General features: G+C 36.2%; 2 protein-coding genes across 3 annotated transcripts in view; one reads left to right on the top strand and one right to left on the bottom strand.

Moving 5' to 3' along the window:
• LOC127856496 (uncharacterized) overlaps nucleotides 1-23,313 on the top strand; it is a 365,893-nt gene that overhangs the window by 10,258 nt on the left and 332,322 nt on the right. The gene's annotated exons all lie outside the window — the stretch shown is intronic.
• Nucleotides 2,889-12,834, bottom strand: LOC127856510 (radical S-adenosyl methionine domain-containing protein 2-like). Its single transcript, XM_052392784.1, has 7 exons — nucleotides 12,489-12,834; nucleotides 11,146-11,307; nucleotides 7,877-8,013; nucleotides 6,030-6,122; nucleotides 4,782-4,931; nucleotides 4,214-4,246; nucleotides 2,889-3,617 (listed from the first exon to the last, which is right to left on the bottom strand). The coding sequence occupies exons 1-7, from the start codon at nucleotides 12,664-12,666 to the stop codon at nucleotides 3,453-3,455; spliced, it is 918 nt and encodes a 305-aa protein (XP_052248744.1). The 5' UTR covers nucleotides 12,667-12,834; the 3' UTR covers nucleotides 2,889-3,452.

Raw genomic sequence — 23,313 nt, 5'->3', positions numbered from 1 at the left:
CTGCGATATTTTTTTTTCCAAAACCCAGCGCGATATGCGACACTCAAATATTGATTGTCGCATGATTGTCGCGCGTCGTATTGAGCGTCGAGAGAATGTCGCTTGATTGGCGTGTGTCGACCTCGAAGGTCGACACGCGACACTCAACTTGGCCCTATCCGGATTCCGTACAAATGTGCACTTTCAATATTATCACGAGTAATATTCAATGAGCTCAGCAAAGGGTAGGACCCGAATGGAGCACCATAAGACCGTTTAACAATTTATGAGTCGCGTTCTGAGAAAACTGGGCTTAATGTATGTGCGTACAGTGTCGTCCCAGATAAGCCTGTGCAGTCCTCAAAGGCTTATCAGGGACGACACTTTCCGCTTTTATGGGATTTTTAGTTTCAATGAAGTCCCTCCTTACCGAAAATCAAGTTTAGGCGGAAAGTGTCGTCCCTGATTAGCCTGTGCGGACTGCACAGGCTATTCTGGGATGACACTTTAAATACACGCATTTAGACCAGTTTTCTCAGAACAAGGCTCATATAAGTAAAAGAATCTTATTTCATCGAACGGTTTACCCAAGAATAAATACATCATCCATATCAACGAGTCCAAGAGAAATTTATGGTTTGTCATCCCTTGTTCGAACGTTTTTTGGTAGAACATCTTAATTACTCTATGTTATCGACAGGCCTTCAAAACGCTCTACATCGCGCATGGGATTAATATAAGTAGTTTAATCTATATGCAAATAAATTCGCACTCACAAATACACCGAACTGTTTTTCGAATATAATGCCATTTACTTATAATATTTAGACGGTATAGAATAATATTATTTAGATTATATACTTCGATCCAAATATAAATGGATATAACACTCATAAGGTAACATACTCAAGTTGTAATAGATGTAATAATTAAAAGTATAGCATTCAGCCATATTATGCATGCCAATGTTTAATCAAATATTAGCTTTATTTTTATGCTATTTGTGTGCATGTACCATATGTATGTGAAAAAAATAAAGCAACAATATAACAATATTCTATAAAATTGTTTTTCTATCCTCTTATTGCCATTTATAAGTACATGTAAACCTAAGTGTTGTGAAACGTCGCATAATCCTCACATTGCCATGTATAAGTACATGTAAACCTAAGTGTTGTGAAACGTCGCATAATCCTCACATTGCCATTTATAATCACATGTAAACCAAAAGGCATCCACATGTCTTTTCGAGCAACCGCAGGATCGCAGGGACAGACGGATGGACATGACGGACTGAGGTATAACTTACAATCTTCTCCGTTGAAATCAGTAAGGGACTAATAAAGATGTCAAATGTTGTGCTGTGTATCTATTGAGTGGAACATATTCTCATGTTTTATTTGTGTATCCCAGTCGTTATTCATTGTAAGTACCATTAAAGCATGTAATGCATTATCATATCGTAGTGTTTTTGTTCATTGAACTACTTCGGATTTGATTATTTAATTTACTATATACTAGTAAATACGCATTCTCTATAGAAACCAATAAAACATCAGAAACTCCGTTACGAGAGAAATGTTTGTACCTAACCACTACCTTTACTCTTACTACACTACAGAACACGAACCATAAGCAAAACAAAGCATAGTTGTTGTTCTGTTCTAGCATGTAATGTAACCGTCTTGCAGGGGATTGTAAGAATTAACTGAATAATATAGTGTAAAGCGGCATTGATTGAAAAATAGACCGGTTAATCGAAGGTATGTCTCCTTTTTTTCTAGTTATTTACCCTTTATCTGCTTGTTAATTATTGTCAATATATTAACACCTAACGTAGTCATATTTTAATTAAATATTGTCAATATATTAACACCTAACGTAGTCATATTTAAATTAAATATTGTCAATATATTAACACCTAACGTAGTCATATTTTAATTAAATATTGTCAATATATTAACACCTAACGTAGTCATATTTTAATTAAATATTGTCAATATATTAACACCTAACGTAGTCATATTTTAATTAAATATTGTCAATATATTAGCACCTAACGTAGTCATATTTTAATTAAATATTGTAAATATATTAACACCTAACGTAGTCATATTTAAGGGGAAACTTCATACAGCTTAGAACGATTATAAATTCGTACAAGCTAAAAAAAACTGAGAAGGTACGTACGAAAACTCAAATGGTCGGCCACACAAAGCGATTCCTTAACAACTGGAAAATGATAAGCAATGAAATGCCCATTAATTCGAGCTTATATCTGCTTATGAAGTAACAACCTCATACTCTGATAGTTGTAAAGATAGGCCGACGCAAAAAGCTAAGCAGAAAAACTACCAAAAAGACGCCATTTTTAAAATATGGAAACAGGAGTATGTTAATTATACAATGGCATTGTTGTGCACGATTGTCTCTATGATGTGTCGGTTGTAATAATTCAATTTTACATGGGTTTAAGACTCGCGTGATCAATTTAAATAGTGCCTAGAGAGATGACACCAGAGTCATATCTCTGACTTATGCAATGTTTACGATTTTAAAATATAGCATTAGTTACTTCAAATTGTGATGTAATAAGATCATAGCTCCAACGCACCGACAATATTAGATCCACCCCTAGCCATTTGACGAAATCTGGTCCGCTCTCCACCTGCCATGTTTTTAACAAACCGGACAAAGGTGGTGGTGATGATGGTAGTGGTGATAATGGCGTTGATTATGACGATGGTATTACTGCTGTACATGTGATGATGCAAATCAGAAAAAAGCACAACAAAAACAAATCTTCTATAATATAAGAAAAAAAAAGCATACACTGTATTTATTATTTTTTAATTAAAACAACCGATATTTATAAATTAAAATATATCTAAAAAAAAATAAAAGTCGAGATTTATGCGAAAAAGACGAGTAAAACACTGGCAATAATAATCAAGTACAAAGTATAAAAATTCAAACACATGAACATGATTAATAAAAAATCAAACAATATTGTCACGGATTAATACATGGCAGTCGTCAGCACAATACTGTTATTGTACAAACTTCTGTTTTAAAAAAGAACATCAATTAATTTCGTGAAATCGCGAATATCCAAATCGAAATTTTGGATTCAAATATTCTGTTTGTTTTCTAATATTGGAATATTCGTTCCCAACTAAACATAACTTCTCTGCTTTTCGTGTTAAGTCGTTATATAATGTATGTTTTTGATTATCAAACATTTGAAATCCTGTGCGTGTATGTTATTATGTAATGCCCATGAATACCTCTGAAACCTGATATAAGACTTTAGTCCCGCGTTTCCTTTCAATTAAAATTTCTGGGCCTTATCAACACGCCTTATCCGGTCAAAAAATAATGTTTTAGCTGCCGAAATGCTCATATATATCCAATATCACATTAAAACAAAACACTAAAATTTGCCAAGGTAATTGTTTTCTCTAAAAGGGAGGCTACCAATCCAGCTGCATATCGGCTTTACTCCAGACGTATTTGCCTCCCCTCTTGAAGAACATTTTCTCGTCGAAGCCGCTGAAATTGAGCGCATTCTCCACGCCTACGTCCAGAACAGATCTCGAGTGTTCTTTTGCACCCTTCGTGCAGTCCAAAAACCGCATCTGTGGAAAAAAATGAGGGGCGCTCTGAGAAAACGAGGTTTAATTTTTGTGCTTACAGTGTCATCCCAGATCAAACTGTGCAGTCCGCACACGCTTAAAATTGACGACACTTTCCGCTAATATTGGTATATTTCATTTAAAGGTAAGTATCTTTGTTGCGAAAATCCAGTTTAGGCGGAAAGTGGCGTCCCCGCGGACTGCACAGGATAATCTGGGACAAAACATTACGCACATTCATTAAGCCCCTTTTTCGCAGAGCGAGGCTCATATGCATTTATGTTAGCTATCTGTAAAATACTATGAGAAAACCATTGTCTCATAATCATACATTTTATGATGCCATTTGAATTACGAACACGTGCATAAGGGTTGTCGGCCTACACACGTCGGTATTTATATAAACTGCATTATCAGACATATTCTACATATACTACCAAATAATTGATTACTCTTGTAAAGCAATGTAACAGGCGATACTGCTCAGTCGTTTGCCGAGTTTTGTCTTGTAAAGAACGAAACAACTTGAGCAACATTGTCTCTCTGCTGTGTACCAAAACGTAAATTTATATGGGTCAGGTTGAATTTGATAAACTTACATATTCGTCAAGGATCAGGTACGAATTCTGCATCTGAAAGAAAAACATATAAACATGTAAGCAAAAGCCGAACAGAGTAAGAACTAATGTGAAGCAGTAACGTAAAGTAGTACTATACGCTCAACGTTATAAAATATCGTGGCCATCACTGTGAATACGTACTCTGTAAGCTCGAATCCCAGTCCGTCCACATTAATTGGCCACTCGCCTGGTGTCAATCAAACTCAGGTAATAATCAATCAGATTTCGTTTATTGCGGCCACATGGTCCGACAAACAAAGACTGACGGAGTAATGGAATAAGCGTTTTTATGAAAGCACAACTTAGTGGGCGGAGCGATCGCGTATTTGGCGACTGGTCAGTTGTACGGGGATTTGTTTTGAACAAATAGTACAGTCTCTACCGCCCTCTTACACTGATTTAAGTCAGGCAGTTGTGAGAAACTTTTTTTTTTGTACTGGTTAACCACTTAATTCAGGTAATGTGTGCATGAAAAGCGTGGTTCCGGTTCACATACCGCGTTAGGGCGAATATAACAATCCAAACCAACCAAACATAACGCGCGCACCTTTTCGTTAGATTCTGGCACCAGGCATTCGACACCCTTGTGTCTTCGGAGAAATTCGTCAAACTCAGCATTGGTGATGACAAAGGATTCTGCCCGTCTCAGTGCATCCGGACCGGTGTTTTCACCGTCTATCAGGAGGCACTGAAATACCTGGGGAATACGAAAACGACATAATTAGTCTTTATTGTATCACTTGATCACATTTATTGCAAAGATTCAGCACCAAGTAAAGATAAGATTCAGCAACAAGTTGAGTCAATGATGACAGTTAGATAAATGTTTTTTGCTAGCTACGCAGGTGTAAACAGGAAACAGTAGCATTAACAACAATGCTAAATTATGTGAATGTTTTATGCTAAGCAGAAACCGTATTCCTTATTTCAGAAACATTACTCGTGACATATGATAATCAAAGAGAGGTCATGTTTAAAAATCTACATGCATGACATTTCATAAAGTAAGTTTATTTTTTTTTCTCTAACTTTTGCGTGGAAACTTGTGTTCTTTATCTATTTAATGATGGTTACCTAGACCTTGACTCCACCCACCTTAAAAACCCAATCCCAAGCGAGGTCTTTGTAAGTTATCATTAAATGACAGATTAAATTTAATGGAAATACCTAGGTATTTATCAAGTCTAATATTAAGCGGAAAGCGTATGCCTATTTTCAGATAGATAACCTTTATACATTTTATATAATCGGAAGCAATGTATTGAGATAGGTTATGTGTAAACATCATCGCAAGTTATCTCACATACGCTACGCTTCTTGGTGTACTGATATTCTGATAACAGCAACAATGGAGTGGTCTTGGACGAAGTCTTGACACATAAATAAATTTTCATAAAAATACCCCACTTCGTTATCGAGGTTTTAAGCAGAATGCCAACTCGACCCACATGTCACCCGTTGCATGTTCTGTGCAAACCTACTGTAGCGTGATGCGATGGAATTATACCGCACACAACTCGACGCTTTCAAAGCCCAAACATTTTTCTAATCAACAAGATACATGCGATACCAAATTGGGCCGCTTGACAAAAAGACATTGCGAATTATGTATCCCCGTCAGTCTGGCGTTTACCATCTCTCTTAATACAAAACGTACCTATCTAAATATACATAAAAGCACCAAACGAAAGTATGTCATAATGTCAAACACATAGTAAAATGCGTTAATTTAACAGGAAATTTTCAGATAATTAAACATAAGGTGTAATAAATAAATGCCACTACGTTACGCTACCTTCCACCTGCACGGATTCAGGTGCATTATTTCCTCCACCATGTTCTCATCCTTGTTGTGCGTGTTCACAACTGTGTTCAGTTTGAATGCCACCTGCAAAAACATAACTATAAACACGTCCGCAAGGACTGAAGATATTAAACGTTTTACAACTGTGTTCAGTTTGAATGCCACCTGCAAAAACATAATTATAGAGACGTTCGCAAAGATTTGAGATTTTGAAACGTGTTCACAACTGTGTTCAGTTTAAATGCCACCTGCAAAAACATTATTATAAAGACGTCCGCAAAGATTGGAGATTTTGAAACGTGTTCACAACTGTGTTCAGTTTGAATGCCACCTGCAAAAACATAATTATAATGACGTTCGCAAAGATTGGAGATTTTGAAACGTGTCCACAACTGTGTTAAGTTTGAATGCCACCTGCAAAAAACATATTTATAAAGACGTTCGCAAAGATAGGAGATTTTGAAACGTGTTCACAACTGTGTTCAGTTTGAATGTCACCTGAAAAAACATACTTATAAAGACGTTCGTAAAGATTGGAGATTTTGAAACGTGTCCAAAACTGTGTTCAGTTTGAATGCCACCTGCAAAAACATAATTATAAAGACATCCGCAAAGATTGGAGATTTTAAAACGTTTCCACAGCTGTGTTCAGTTTGAATGCCACCTGCAAAAACATACTTATAAAGACGTCCGCAGAGATTGAAGATTTTGAAACGTGTTTAGAACTGTTTTCAGTTTGAATGCCACCAGCACAAACATTCTAATAATGACAAACGAAAAGATTGGAGATTTTGAATGCATATTATCAATGCATGATCTTTAAATCAGCGCATACTGTCGTAATTACTCTACGTTTTCGGACACTTAATTATTCTTTTCTTCGTGTCCGAAAATTTAGATACGAAAAATATCCAAAATTACAGGTCTCCAAAAATTGAGAGACAGAAATTAAGACGGCCGAAACTTATATTGAAATAAAAACAATAAATCAATCTACAATTATTTTATTGTGATTTATTCTTCTTTCTCTGCTCAACAAAATCAATACAACTTCACATTGTCTGAAATGATATAGAACAAAAGGTAAGAACATAACAGATTATGCTTCCTTCATAGAACGGATCAGTTTGAAATGCTGTTGAATGAATCAATCGTTGCCTACCGGTAGCATGGTGTTTTACCCAATTACGCGAATTTAATAAACCATTGACCTCAGGCATGCTTCTGCCAGGTTTAATGACCTTAATCCGGTTGTAAAAAAACAAACATGATCGAAGTGTCACAAGATAAGCGAAAATAGGGCCGTAGTCTGAAGAATAGCGCTGTAAAATCTAATGTCCGAAAATTAAGAGACATTAATTATGGACGACACCCGTATGTCCGAAAATTGAGAGTCACGTAAAATAATTATGTTTGCAAAAAAAGAGGGTGTCCGAAAATTAAGAGTGTCCGAAAAAATAGAGTAATTACCTGTAATCATGCAGATCGGAGTCTTGTCAATAGCCGAAAGGCATATCAGCAATATATGATCGTAAAACCTGGTCACAACCATCGTACAAATTGGAGGCTAATCAACATCTAGTTGCTTATCATAAATACATGACCTACAAAATACTGTTTGACCATCGTACAGAGAGAGCTTATAAATTCAGCGATTAAATTATAAATTATTATCGAAAAACTATTATCATCGGTGCATTACTTTATTATCGGCGCACAGTCTTCGCACAGATCAGAGCCTTATCCATAATTTATTGATTATCATCCGTGGACCTCATAATCGGTGCACAGTCTCCGCATGCTAATCGATTCATTATTGTTTATCATCCGCGTATTACCTTATAATCAGCGCACAGTCTTCGCACGGATCGCAGGCTAATCAGATGACTTTTCTGTCCTTGCTGTCGACCGATCTTCTCATTTATATCGGCATCAAAGCTGTCGCACGAGACAGCCAAAATGTCCAAAAACTCACCTGAAGAGATATTTTACGGGAATTTGATACGAGCCTCATTCTAGGAAAACGGAGCTTAATGCATGTGCGTAAAGTGTCGTCCCAGACTAAACTGGACTTGCGCTAAGAAGAGACTTCATTGAAACGAAAATATCACAAAGGCGGAAAGTTTCGTCCCTGATTAGCCTGTGTGGACTACATTAGCCTGTGTGGACTACATTAGCCTGTGTGGACTACATTTACCCACGTTTTCATAGAGCAAGGCTCATATTACGGACAGCTGTTAGAAGCGTTTAAACAGACCGTTCAAGCTAAAAAAGTGTCACTCATCTCTTCCCCCACACACACTTTGTAAAGTATCATTCTTTTACCTTACTTTTACGACATATTTTTGCGAACTAGACTAAGATATAGCTCACATAATGGTGACGCACTCATATTACTCTAACGGCAAATTTGTGTGTGGCAAAAAAAGAAAAACAAGTTTCCACTAACATCGACACAATTTTGGGGTAGGTATCGGTCGGCTGAACTTGTTTTCTTCGTTTACGTTCTTTATAATTAGTTCCCAGTTTAAAGGGGCCTTTTCACAGATTTTGGCATTTTTTAACTTATTCATTAAATGCTTTATATCGATAAATGTAAACATTGGATCGTAAAAGCTCCAGTAAAAAATCAAGAATAAAATTAAAAAAAGGAAAAGAACATTGCCCGGACCAGGTTTCGAACCAGTGACCCCTGGAGTCCTGCCAGAGTCCTGAAGTAAAAACGCTTTAGCCTACTGAGCTATTCCGCCGAGTACATATGGTGAACGTATTTTATACCTTATATAAGCAATCTTCGTAGTTTCACAAAATTTAACGACAAAAACAGAACTCTCCAAATTATTCAATCGTTACGCGTTGCAACGCTTTATAATTTTTAGGTTTTAAAATCGTCAAAAGATGCATATAATGATTCTATTAGACCATGGTAAATGTTCAGTATTACTGTTTCCTCACAAATATCATAACTAAAACGAAAATTTGCGAATCTGAAACAACTTTTTTCAATTTTGTCAATTTACCAAAGCGTGAAAAGATCCCTTTAATAAGAATATGCATTGCCTTGCCTTGCAGAAAGCATCGTTATTTGTCATTATTTTGTATTTTAATAGTCTTAAGTGAATTAGCTTCAGTTAATTTCAAGTTAATTTAGTTTATATGATCGCATGAAGCAAACATGATCGCAAAATTTAAAGTAATTTACCTGGTAGGGAATTTCGCAAAAATGACCGAAGACTCAACCTGCAACACAACAGTCAAATTACGGGTCGGCGCGTGAAAAGTAGGGTCGGTTGGGTAAGCGGAAACAAACAACTTGTTTACGCATTAAGGCTTACATTGCGATAAGGCTTACTATCGGAATGGTAAGAATTACTATTTTTTGGCCTTGGGTTGTTTACAAATCCGATATGGATACTTCTACATGATAAACCGTTATTGTTTACAAGTTATAAAAGCATATCAAGACGGCGTGCTTCGAGTTATTGGAAAAAGTACGTTAAATAGGTCATTACTTTAAGTGTACACAAGTGTACATTACCGGTAAACGATCTACCGTCAAGGCCATCGTGGTTACACATTAACCATTATAGCTCCGCTATAATGGTTGTAAGAAGCGATATTATTAAACCGCTCTTATAATAAAATTTCCAAAACTTTTTAGGATAAACCTTAATCTGTACTTTTGTTTCGTTCACATGTTTAAGAATATTGTGTTTGTATATGAACAATATAATTCAAGTGCAATTTTTACTGCATATTCCATGATCGCTAAATATTCCAATTTTTTTAACGGATTTTTTAAAATAAATAATTGATCTAGTGTGTTATTAGATGTTATGATTTCAAATGGCGTATTTTTACCGCACTTAATTGATTCATTTACGGTTAAGAGCATGAAATAAATATGTACATGAATATGGGGACGATCGCAAAGTATTAAATACTATAGTATTTCGAACAAATACAATTTCGAACGAATATTCCTCATTTACAAAAAAATAGCTATGACATCATTTTAGAAGCATACGCGTCAACGTTACAAAATGCCCAGTATGCCTTTTGGTTCTCTGAAAACGACAAGAAAATAATCATTTTCAAAAAATGTTTTTGAACATCGTGACGAGCATAAACAATCAACCAAAATATCAATTTACTTGTTTTCAAAAAATAATATGATTACATATTGTTCTTGGCCGAATGATTTCTGTTGATTTTTCAAGAGACACATTAATAATCAATGCTTTTCATTATGTGAAATAAGCTAAGCTGATACGTTGACGACCTCATTGAAACAACTAAGGACGAAATCTTGAATGAAACCAAATCGTGCGAATGAAACCAAAACATGCGATTTAACTTAAATATCTAGATATATCATGATTTGCAAACTGTTATAAATTTAATACAATCGTTGACTTTGCTACCCATGGCGATAACGTAAGTAATATTAAACATTGATAACGCTATTTTAAGACTGCTGATAAAATGTAGGTTACAGGTGGGCTAAACACACGCTATGTAGATATTATATTACTAAAAACTAAAACTGAATATAGCAACGACGCTGACATTTGACTCGTATTAGATAACACGTATATATGTGACGAACTGCGAGTCACATTATCTTGACGCGATAACTAAAATTGATTTACGCAATCACATGTGCAAGTAAATATTGTGTATTGCACATCTTCGCTTCATTGTGATGATATATTTGAAGTATGAAATCAAACGCTAAATATATGGAAGTAGTATTGGTAGTAAGATCCATAATCAATCAACATTGTATGCGGGGCGACCGACCAACAGAGAGATTATATGAGCCGCGTTCTGGGAAAACTGGGCTTAATGCATGTGCGTAAAGTGTCGTCCCAGATTCGCATGGACAGTCCGCACAGGCTAATCAGCTACGACAATTTCTCGCTTGTATTGTATTTTTCGTGTACAATATGTCTCTTCTAAGCGAACATCCAGTTTAGGCGGAAATTGGCGTCCCTGGTTAGCCTGTGCAGACTGCACAGGCTAATCTGAGACGACACTTTACGCACAGGCATGAAGCCAGGTTTTCCCTAGAACGCGGCTCATGCGGGGGTATGATAGCACTCACCGTACTTCTCAAACCAGCGCTCCGAGACGAGACTTCCGTTACTGACGATGCTGACGCTCTCGACGCCCAGCGTCTGTTTGCAGAACTTAACCAGCTCCCCGACGAACGCTCCCCTCTTCACTATGAACGGTTCGCCACCGGAAAAGTTGATTTTCTTCATGCCTTAAACGATGCAAACAAACAGGGCCTTGTTGCTTAAAACTTAAACAGATAGTTATTTGTTATCAAGTTATGTATGTGATTTAAAATGTTACGACTTTGGTGTATGTTTTAATTATTTGTAAGCTCGAATAGTTTGATAGAAACATTGCTCTTAAAATTAATTTTATTTGGGTCTGAGTTAAAAGACAGTTTTGATTTTTCAGCAACCGGGCCCAGAACAACCTGATTGAGAAATTGAAACGTCATTTGTATGCCTATATACTTATATATATGAGCATCGCTCTACGAAACGGGTGTTTAAAAATGCATGTGCGTAAAGTGTTGTCCCAGATTAGCCTGTTCAATCCGCAAAGGCTAATCAGGGACGACACTTTATCGCTTTTATTGTATTTTTCGTTTAAAGGTCAACCCTTCCAGTTTACGCGGAAAGTGTCGTCCCTGATTAGCCTGTGCAATCCGCACTGCAAAGGCTTATATGGGACGACACATTACGCATATGCATTTAACGTCCTTTTCACAGAGCGAGGCTTATATATTTTGTTGATGATTAATACAATCCGGTTGAATGGTGAGATTTAAACATACGAGTTTTTCGAAGTTTAAATCTCAACAAACAAACACGCATCGAGGTAAAGTTCAAAATTTCTCACATCAAAAAGTAACAAGGAACTAAAACATCATACAGACATAATGAATGCACTCTGCAAATATGAGTCAGATCGATTTTAATCAATTCAATAATTTACTTCCTTTGAATTATATGAAATTTTAGATTCTCCAAATAAACATCAGTATCTAGAAGATTATATTTTCTTAACTCAACAAAAGACAGCTCTATTTTCTTAAACAAGTCGTTTTCGACGACGAATCGCGTGAAACAACTACTTCAGTAGAGCTTCATTCTAGGAAAACTGGGCTCAACTTTAAGTGTCATTCCAAATTAGCCTGTGCAGACCGTGCAGGCTATTCAGGGACGAAACTTTCCGTTTAAAGTGGATTTTCGTTTAGAAGAGTTTTTCTTCAAACGGACAATTCAGTAGATGCTGAAAGAGTCGTACCTGATTAGCGTGCGTGGACTGCAAAGTCAGCACAGACTAATCTGGAATGACTCAACGGACATGCGTTAAGCCCAGTTTTCGCAGAACGCCGCTCATATCAAAGTATATTGATCAACCACTTACCCGCATTTTTCAAGAGTTCTAGCCCTCTCTTCGCATCGTCAAGCGGTAACACAAACGATGTTTTCGCAGTGTGAAAACAAAATCCGCACTTGTAGTTGCATTTCCGCGTGAAATGATAATTCACGCTTAGTGGGACTACTTTTTCGGCGTATTCATCAGACGGCATGACAGTCGGCATTCTCGTCGGCAGTTTTCCAGCCGGCAGTTCGCCATTTTGCAATTTTATTTCACCGCAGCACGTATTTTCCGTGGCACACAGATTATTATTAGGTTCTTTCAGTTTGTAATATAGCCGAAAGCGATTAATTGCAAGCAGGAACGCAAAAAGCGCCGCGCAGAGTAGGCAAGCGGTAGCTGCAAATACCTCCATCATGATAGTAAATGTTAAATAAATTTCGATGCTATGCTAGATGTATAGTACTTTCTGAAAAGCAATATTTCGCACAACAGGCCTGTTTCGGCGGCTGAATATATACGCTAGAATGAAATCTCGCGCGTTTAATGCAACCTTGAGCTTTTCAGAAAACGTATCGAAATTCCCGGCAAAGATTCCGGTCTACTTTCGTTTCCATATATCGAAATATAAACGAATGGAGTTACAATCTATTCATAGCACGTGCTATAAGCGCCTACGATTGGAAAATCCGGCCTGTTTGTACAGTGCCAATACGCTTCCATCGCTGAATGACGTATTTTGTTGGAAGCACGGACCAATAGCGCACTGTTTCCAATTTATGATCGAGTTAAGCGCAGATGGCTTACCAAATATCAGAGCGAATGGTATGGCCAATGGAAATTACAGAATATGAGACTACCTATTGCATTATACACTTAGTCAAATACAAAAAGACTGATAGTGCGCCATAAGATAATTATTATAATTCTTTAAGCGTAAATAATACACGTTTCTGAGGCGGATCCAGGATGGGTGGTGAAAGGGGGGGGGCGGTGCGAAATAAAAATATGAAAGATAGGTCATAAACCCATAACAGTTCACTTATTAACAGTCTAAAAATTGAAAGTGTCCCGTTGCTAGTGATTCGGCATTGGAACCAGTTGTTGAGACTCAGCATTGGAACCCGTTTCGAGTGACTCGGCATTGGAACCCGTTGCGAGTGACTCGGCATTGAAACCCGTTGCGAGTGCCTCGGCATTGGAATCCGTAGCTAGTGACTCGGCATTGCAACCCGTTGCTAGTGACTCGGCACTGGAACCCGTTGCTAGTGACTCGCATTGAAACCCGTTGCGAGTGACTCTTCATTGGAACCCGTTGCGAGTGACTCGGAATTGACCAGTCGGTTGTGTCTCGGAATGGACTAGTCGCTTGCGACTCCGAATCGGAACCAGTCGCAGGTGACTCGGAATTGGAAACAATCGCTGGTGACTCGGTATCGGAACCAGTCGCTGGTGACTCGGAATAGGAACCAGACGGTGGTGACTCGGCATTGGAACCCGTTGCTGGTGACTCGGAATTGGAACCAGTCGCTGGTGACTTGGCATTGGAACCCGTTGCTAATGACACGGAATGGACCAGTTACTAATGACTAGGAATTGAAACCAGTTGCTGGTGACTAGGAATTGGAACCATTCGCTGGTGACTCGGGTTTGGAACCAGTCGCTGGTGACTCGGAATCGGAACTAGTCGCTGGTTACTCGGGATAGGAACCAGTCACTGGTGACTCAGAATTGAAACAGCCGCTTTTGACTCGGAATCGAAACCAGTCGCTGGTGACTCGAAATAGGAACCAGCCGCTGGGAACTCGAAATTAGAACCAGTTGCTGGTGACTCGGAATCGGAACCAGTCGCTGGTGACGCGCCATCTTCGGAACGCCTGCTGCAAGGCTCCTCAATGTTTTATCCACTGTGAGCAGACAAGACCTCTTCCTATGGTCATTTTCGGTCTTTCAGAGCGACCCTCATTTCTCTCAACAAAAAAAAGCACTCAGCACGTAACGAGACAACGTGATAACGTAACGCAAACTTAATCCCAAACTTCAGGGTTGCAAATAACAGTAGCGTTCAGATGACTTTCTAATTATATGATAATCCTTAGTGACGTATATGTAATTAAAAATAACATTCAATACATGGCGATAATAAAATCGAACAGGAAAAACAAACTTCCGTTGGCAAAACATATGCATGTGTGTGTACACTTGGAGACTTTTCTAACGCAACACTTTCAAACTTGAATATCTCAGTAATTAGTTAAGATTTTTATTTAAAATCCCACATGTGATCATGTGACTATATTTTGTGCAAGATAAAGATAAAATCATTCATCCGTGGCAATCGAGCGCTTTTGCACGTGGGGTAGGTATGGTTTCATCTTTTACACGAGAAAATGGTGAAACGCGATATGATTCTTATTTTATTAAATTTTCTCCTTTTTAGGTGGGTTGAGGAAAACATAACAAAAATTATTATAAAAAAGCAATATGGCTAAATATCCTTGAGCGCAATGTTGCAAGCCGGTCGGTTATTAAGACATGTACGTCAATGCGTTTTACTTTTCACACTATTATTTTACGATGTACGATTTTGAAAATTTTACTTTTTCAGTGATTTTTTATATTTGTTATGTTTGATATTTTAATGTTGATTCATTTCAATTAAATTTACATGAAGTAATAGAAATGTGTTGAATAAGTCTATGTCAGAATTTCAACAAAATCCGTTCTACAATAAGGGAGCTATAATGATTTGAATACATGTTGCGCTAGAAAAGTCATCAATTGTACAAGGGCAATTAAATATGGAACTGCAATTATTTTGTGTAATGTATAAACTATTAGTTCAACGTATTATAACGGATGCAATGAGAATATAATATGAAACCGCACTTTTTAAATGTATAACCTTTTATTTCAGCCTACAAAAAACAGATACTATAATATGAAACTACACAGGTTTTTCTTTTAGTGACAGCTATTCCAGGAAAATACAATATAAAAAACAGCACTTTTTAATGGTTCAATATTCAAATGTGTACTTCAACGTAGAATGACATATACACGGAGAACACAATATGAAACGGACAATATAAAAAGTAAACTTTTAAACCAAACTAAAATGGCATATGCAAGGAAAAAGCAATATGAGACTGCATTTTAAAAACAACAACTTTTTGACATATATACTAGGAGAAAACGATACGGAACCGCACAATTAAACAAAAAAATCTTTTATTTGGACGTAAAATAACGTTGTGCAATATTTTATTTCAACGTTGGATGATTTATACAAAAAGAATACAATATGAAAGTGGATATTTTTGTACATTTTTTGCAATAGATAAAATTGTATTTCAAACTAGAATGACACATAAGGAATATAAAACCTGGAACTGCAAAATAAAAAATACAAATTCAATATATTAACATGTGTTTCGACGTAAAATGATACATAATATGTTGAGAAATGTTATGCCGTTCTACTTTATTTGGCTACCAACGTGGAGCACTTCGAAAATAAGAGTTTTGTAGTATATAGAAAAAACATTGTGAATGTTATAAAGAGTATATTCGCAAGCACGTTTATACATTGTATACGAATCGAAAGAAATTCTTCAAATACCTCTGCGACTGCATAAGGTAATTCCATTTATACAGTTATAATGACATCAACACGAAATGGAATATATATGTATAATGATATGTGCTACATTAAAAAAAAACACCACTTCCGACAATTTTTTTATAACGTTTAAGTTTCGTGAATTTTCCTAATTATGTACCTTACTTTCTGAGAGTTCCAAAAGAGATGTTGTTTACATTAAGTACACATGCTATTTTGTTACGATTCAATTTTGTACATTAACGAGTTTGATTTAGACTATTGTTAATAACCATAACTTGAAGACGTGGTTTAAAGCTGTCCCTTGTTTTGTTGAATAATGCTCTAAACAAATTTGTCCATTCTTCGTGAGCTTTTACATAGTCGTTCCAGTAGCTTTTACATATCGGCTTCACATCACGTTAAATAACTTTTTTAAGAAATGGCATATCTTTGCTGCGCATTACAACAACTGCCGACCTCAGATCTAATACCATATAATTAAAAAAAATTATTGAAGAAAGAATGACAAGTATTTAGAAACAAACTTAAAAGAAAAACACATAACATACACATGGCGAAACAGTTCAATGAACAGTCTTTCATCGTGCATGCAAACTAGTGCACAAACGTAATTGAGCCTTGTTCTGAGAAAACTGGGTTTAATGCATGTGCGTAAAGTGTCATCCCAGATTAGCCTGTGCAGTCCGCACAGGCTAATCAGGGACGACACTTTCCGCTTTTATGACATTTTTCGTTTAAAATGAAGGCTCTTCTTAGCAAAAATCCAATTAAGGCGGAAAGTGTCGTCCCTGATTAGCATGTGCGGACTGCACAGGCTGATCTGGGACGACACTTTACGCACATGCGTTAAGCCAAATTTTCTCAGAACGCGACTCAATTGTTCAGGTGAACATCGTTAACTGCACGCCAGTAGGCCTGTCATTGTACATTTCTTCACCTGGGGATGTTCTTTACGTACACGTGGAACATGCCCAAATGTCCCTTATTTTGCACTTCTACATCGGAGGACGTTTTTCACATACACGCGAAACTCACTGTTACAGAAGCCAATGATGAACGGGTTGACGCTGCTTTATATGAAGTTCGTATTAATCAACAGTAAAATCCACCAAGGACTTTCGTATCTCTGTTGTCTATATACTAAAGTTATCGCACAGCTGGGCATCAGGCCTACGAATGACGTGATTGCCATGAGAAATATCATCAGCGTGATTTTAAGATTTATGTCACTGATCGTATTGCGTTTACGCTGCTTCACTGCTGTTTCTTGTCGGATATCTTTTCGCGTGTCTTCTGGTGTTACAAGATTTTGCATTTGATTAGATTCGAAACTGGCATTTGTACCATTCACTGATCATGTGCCTTGTTGAATGTTTATTGATATGGTGTTTCAACATTTTTTTGTTTAGAGTTGTTAACTTTTCGATCAATCAAAGAGTACATCACGACGAAGCATGTGAAAATCAAGGCAACATCCACAATCTTGACAATGTAGGAGACTTTTATAAGCCAGAAAAACTCTCCCGTAACCGGTATACCATAATTATGTCCTTTTAACGTGACGTTTGCCTCAATGATATGCACATCAATTTCTTATACTCCAGCCGTGGAGAAATCGGGAATGCAAGACCCTCACGTGATTGCAAACAAGCCAGCCGAGATTTACTTGCAGCGAAATGGTGTGAACTTCCATGTTGGAAATGGTTCATAAACCGTAAGAAATCGATCTATTGTAACGATACACACCATCACAACTGAGCAGGAGATGGCAGAAATATATAGAGAATACTAGGTTAGCGTTGAATACAGAGAAGTTTATGTTGCGAGGCTTAGAACGCCGGAAGCGCGAGCCTTGGCGAGCGCTTTCGGTGTTCGAGCCGAGCAACATAAACTTCTCTGTATTCAACGCTAATCCTAGTATTCTATTTATCCCATTTGATTTTTCAACGTGACATTTAACATAAATAGATCTAATAACCTTAACAATAATTTTAATTCAGTCATAAAAGCGCTTAAAATCTAACAAATGTAACCATGCGTAGTGATATACATGTATTTGTTAGGGTACGCAAAATAGTCTTTAAAAAATTCACACACAAAATGTAAAACAAGTAAAATATCATCATATGCCTACATTCGATTTTACGCAGTATGCGAATTTTAATACGACCGCGAAAAGATGATTGATTTTACTTTACTATAATTCATTTTATTTTCGAAAGAAAATGATCAAAATCCAATATGGCGGCGATTGCTCCTGACAAAATGCTGTCGATGTCAACATACATGTACACCATCGACGACCTAGTTCTGGCTACCATAACTTTAAATGTCGCTTTTTATGATTTTTGACTGGCGCGACTTTGTACAGCTCTGTCAATACTAAATAAACTGTACGCTGAAGTTTCTTTAGCTATCGACGACCTTGACAATTTTGACGAGTAAACAGACCATTGCAGCGACTGACACTTTATTTGACAAAATATACAGGGCAATACGTTTTCCGACTTCGGACGACGAATTTAAGGACGCGCAGAACGTGTTTTTTATATAATGTTATGGGTATGCCGTGTGTGATCCGATGCATCAATGGCGCCCATGTTAAAATCATTTCCCCGACAACAGGGAACGACACAAGTACAAACAAAAATCAAAACACGTAAGAACTAGTATCTTACCTTTAATTATCCTTTAAAATCCATCTATTATCCATTTAACTCAATAATTGACGATTTTGCATCTAGGGTCTTTAATAATTATTTTAGCATACTTTTATAAAGACCCTTATGCCATTCTATCACTTTATAAATTCAAATGAGTTTATGAACGCGATAAACTTTCTTCTTCGTCACACGCTACGTCATGTACTCTACATTACTGCTGTTCAAATGAACCGGAGCAGTTTATCTAATAATAGCCGTTGGTAAACTCGGTTGCATTTGCAGATTTCTGCATACAAACATAATTATGTTTAAACTTGCACAATGTTTTATTTATCTATGGTAAATGCCCTTATTGTACGAAAAAATAATTTAATATATAAATACACAAAGAATGGAAAACATTCCAGTACACAACAGATAAATGAGTAAAAAATACCCGTGTACAAAATGGGACGTTCCCAATTCCAGTGTGGTGCTATTTTTACCATCTTATACTTAACACAGCTCTATGCCTAACGTGAATTAAATAGGAAAGCAAACATAGCAGATTATTCATGAACTGTGCGATATGTGTATGGCTTGTTGTACATTCTTAATATTTAAGTTAAATGTCAAAAGTAGATCTATATGCTTTGGTTATAAACAATGCACATTACACGAAATTAGTCAAATGTGATCAATTGACAATTCAGATATGTCGACATACAGTACATGTAGAAAACATTTGCAATAAGTCGCGTTTATAATAAATCGTCAAAAAATGGGGAAAATGACGCAATAAGTATGTCATTTTATGACGCCATCAATCAACTGATTCATTAAACGGATGGCGAAAAAGTATAACATATGACTAGATTTAAAGGTTGAAGGTCGTATCATTTTGAAGCTTAAGTTTTGTCGACTTTGTTTCTTATGAAAAATCATTCAGTGGTAAAGTAAATATAAATAAAAAAATTAACAAAACAAAAATCGTGTAATTTGTTATTTTATTTCAACATTTTTTTGGTGAATGTGTCATATATATTTTTTTCTGCAAAATATGCACATTTTCTTCTAATGGGTGTCCTTAAAATTCGATAAATGAACCAAACAATATCGACCTAATTTTAGCGCATATCGCATGACGTCATTTAAAAAGTAGTCCGTGCACGCGACAGGTATATTTCACAGTGTTGAATACAAGCAAGTATATTCCACAACGTGTTATACCGTCAATGTCGCGGTGAAAATGGGATAAATACAAAATACCCCAGTTTGAAAACGACGTCGCTGGTGAATGTTACCGCATAAAGATCGTGCGTAATAGTTGTGACGCCCGCCACGTGTGTGAAGTTAGTCTATTTAGCCTATTTAGTACATAGGTTGAAACATACATCCTTTTTAGCCTATTTAGCCTATTTAACAGGATTTTCAGCCTATTTAGCCTATTTAGCCCTTTTAGTATATAGGTTGAAACATAAATCCTATTCAGCCTATTTAGCCTATTTAACAGCCTTTTCAGCCTATTTAGCCTATTTAGTACATAGGTTGAAACATACATCCTATTTAGCCTATTTAGCCTATTTAACAGCATTTTCAGCCTATTTAGCCTATTAAGTACATAGTTAACAGCATGTTGAGCAATGTGTGACTGAGAGATAAACCAGTAGCTGATTTGCTGATTTGCCGTCGATTTGTGCATTATTTGCTTGTAAAAGGTAAATGATAAGGCATTGTTTATAAGTCCAACACAACCTGATACTAAGAGAAGCATCACAAAAGGAATGTTTTTTAAAATGTGTTTTTTATTAAAAGAGTCTAACATATCTTCCAAATATCCATCGTAACACGAATTCTGCATTTTCTATAACAAAGATTTTATTTCGTTTACTAGCCAAAATGATATGCATATAATTGAGTGCGAAATATATACATGTTTCAACCATGAATATCACTTGCGACCTTTGACACGATATTGTTCATAAGTGACACACTTGCCATTCGACTGCGATTATATTTTTTTAATTGTCAGATGTCGGTAAATCACTGTACCTTAAACTTCCGACATAATATACAATTCTTCCTTTATTGTATCACTGCTTTTCGAATCACCGCTTCATAACATCAGATGCCTCATAAAATCTCAGCTTTATAAAGGTACTGAAAGTGTGTGAAAGGTTATCGCCGTTTGTTAAATTGAATTATCGAAATAAACAGAAGAAACAACAATAACGTTATCTCGCAATTATAGCGAAGCCGAATCCCACAACTCAAGTCAACGACACAAGACAATTTCTTCAAGATAAAAATAAAGATATTGGATATTGAAAAGTAGTAAGAAACAAGATAACTATAATTAAAGAATTAATAATTGTTTAAGTGTTGTTCGTTTATCTGTGTATATTAAACTGATTAAACTTCAAAAGAAAAGCTACTATAACTACTGCTACCTCTTCTGCTGCTGTTGCCGTTACTGCTACTATAACTTATACATAACAACAATAACTACAGCCACTACTACTTAGACTGCTATCAGTACCTACACTACGACGTCTACTAAAACAACAAACAATGTTGTGCGTTTATTTATATTTTTCCGTGTTCAGTAGTATTTTACTACAATTTTACGGCTACTTCTACTACTACTACTACTACTACTACTTCTACTACTACTACTGCCACTACTGCTATTTCTGCTTCTGCTTCTACTGCTACTACTACTACTACTACTACTACTACTACTTCTACTACTACTACTACTACTACTACTACTACTACTACTACTACTACTACTACTACTACTACTACTACTACTACTACTACTACTACTACTATTACAACTACTACTACTGCTACTACTACTACAACTACTACTACTACTACTACTACTACTACTACTACTACTACTACTTCTACTGCTACTACTTCTACTACTACTACTACTACTACTACTGCTACTACTACTACTTCTACTACTACGTCTACTACTACTATTTCTACTACTACAACAACTTTTTCTACTACTACTACTACTACTACTACTACTACTACTACTACTACTACTACTACTACTACTACTACTACTACTACTACTACTACTACTACTACTACAACAACTACTACTACTACTACTACTACTACTACTACTACTACTACTACTACTACTACTACTACTACTACTACTACTACTTCTTCTACTACTACTACTACTACTACTACTACCACTACCATCGTTGCCATCACGACTTCTACTATTATTTATGCTGCTGCTACTACTTATTCGTCAAATAAAGTTTATATATATATGAGCCGCGTTCTGAGAAAACTGGGCTTAATGAATGTTCGTAAAGTGTCATCCCAGACTAGCCTGTGCAGTCCGCACAGGCTAATCAGGGACGACACTTTCCGCTTTTATGGTATTTTTCGTTTAAAGGAAGTCTCTTCTACACGAAAATCCAGTTTAGGCGGAAAGTGTCGTCCCTGATTAGCCTGTGCGGACTGCACAGGCTAATCTGGGACGTCACTTTACGCACATGCATTATGCCCAGTTTTCTTAGAACGCGACTCATATATAGCCCAGAGGGACATCGTGACTTTGTATTAATTGTATTTTAATTTCTGACACCCTAAAAACAACAACATGGGACTTGTTTGATCGTTTGTTTGCAAATTTAATTTAATATAGATCAACGTTATCCTCAAATCAAAAGGCTCTTATAGTGTATATTCACAATGGGGATAGATCAAAGAGGAACATTCAATTAATTTACACTATTTCTACGAAGATAAATATTTATATATGCTTATATATCTGAAACAATTAAGTTGACACCGTTGGCACATTTACTGTGAATAGTAAAACTATTGCAAAGTGAACTTAATTTATAGAAATTATAAACACACTCTTGAATTATAAAATATTAACATATCACATGTTTATTAATGAGTCACTATTGTAAACTTTCGGGCTTCTCTACCTGACAGTGTTTTATAGTAAACAAAATAATTTGTTTGAACAAGCGTATTTTTAACAATCTACTTTGTTCTCTGAAAAGTTGAAGCCCGATTACAGTTCATCGTGTTTTTGGTGACAGTGGTTAGCATTCGCTACAGTCGTTTATATATGTGATTCAAAATAAATATAGATAAACGGATAGAATAACACAAAAGGGATTGCACATCTTTGTTATTTTATTATTATAAGCATCGGATTTTCTTTTTTAAAGTTGTCATATAGGTAAGTGTGTCTTTACCTTTTTAAATTTTGCTGTTCGATGAATCCTGTTAAAGCTCAAATAGAGGCATCAATCTAATGTGAAGCATAGTTTCAGTTTCAATCGATATTTGTATTATCCAAATTGCGTGTTACCTGTAAATAATCGAATTATGATTGATTTTTTTCGTTGCTTTGTGGCTAAGACGGAATGTGGACGCCATTGAACGTCACGCGCACACATTCTGGGGGCCGATTATAAATAATCGGCCCTAAGGCCGAATATTTATAATGACTCCGCAACGGTGATAATGGCATGAAAAACTGTACAAATGTGTTACTATATATAGTAAGGTATGTATTATATATATATATATATATATACATAGT

Source organism: Dreissena polymorpha, chromosome 13 (genome assembly GCF_020536995.1).
Source record: "Dreissena polymorpha isolate Duluth1 chromosome 13, UMN_Dpol_1.0, whole genome shotgun sequence".
NCBI lineage: Eukaryota > Metazoa > Mollusca > Bivalvia > Myida > Dreissenidae > Dreissena > Dreissena polymorpha.
This window is presented reverse-complemented; position numbering and strand designations above follow the sequence as displayed.

Bases quoted from the DNA above. Each gene is read 5' to 3' on its own strand.
- LOC127856510 (XM_052392784.1), bottom strand. From the start codon at position 12,666: ATGCCGACTGTCATGCCGTCTGATGAATACGCCGAAAAAGTAGTCCCA. The intron at 6,123-7,876 runs GTAATACGCGGA...ATGTTTTTGCAG, and splicing joins GACTGTGCGCTGATTATAAG to GTGGCATTCAAACTGAACAC. The intron at 4,932-6,029 runs GTAGCGTAACGT...CGTATTCCCCAG, and splicing joins TGAATCCGTGCAGGTGGAAG to GTATTTCAGTGCCTCCTGAT.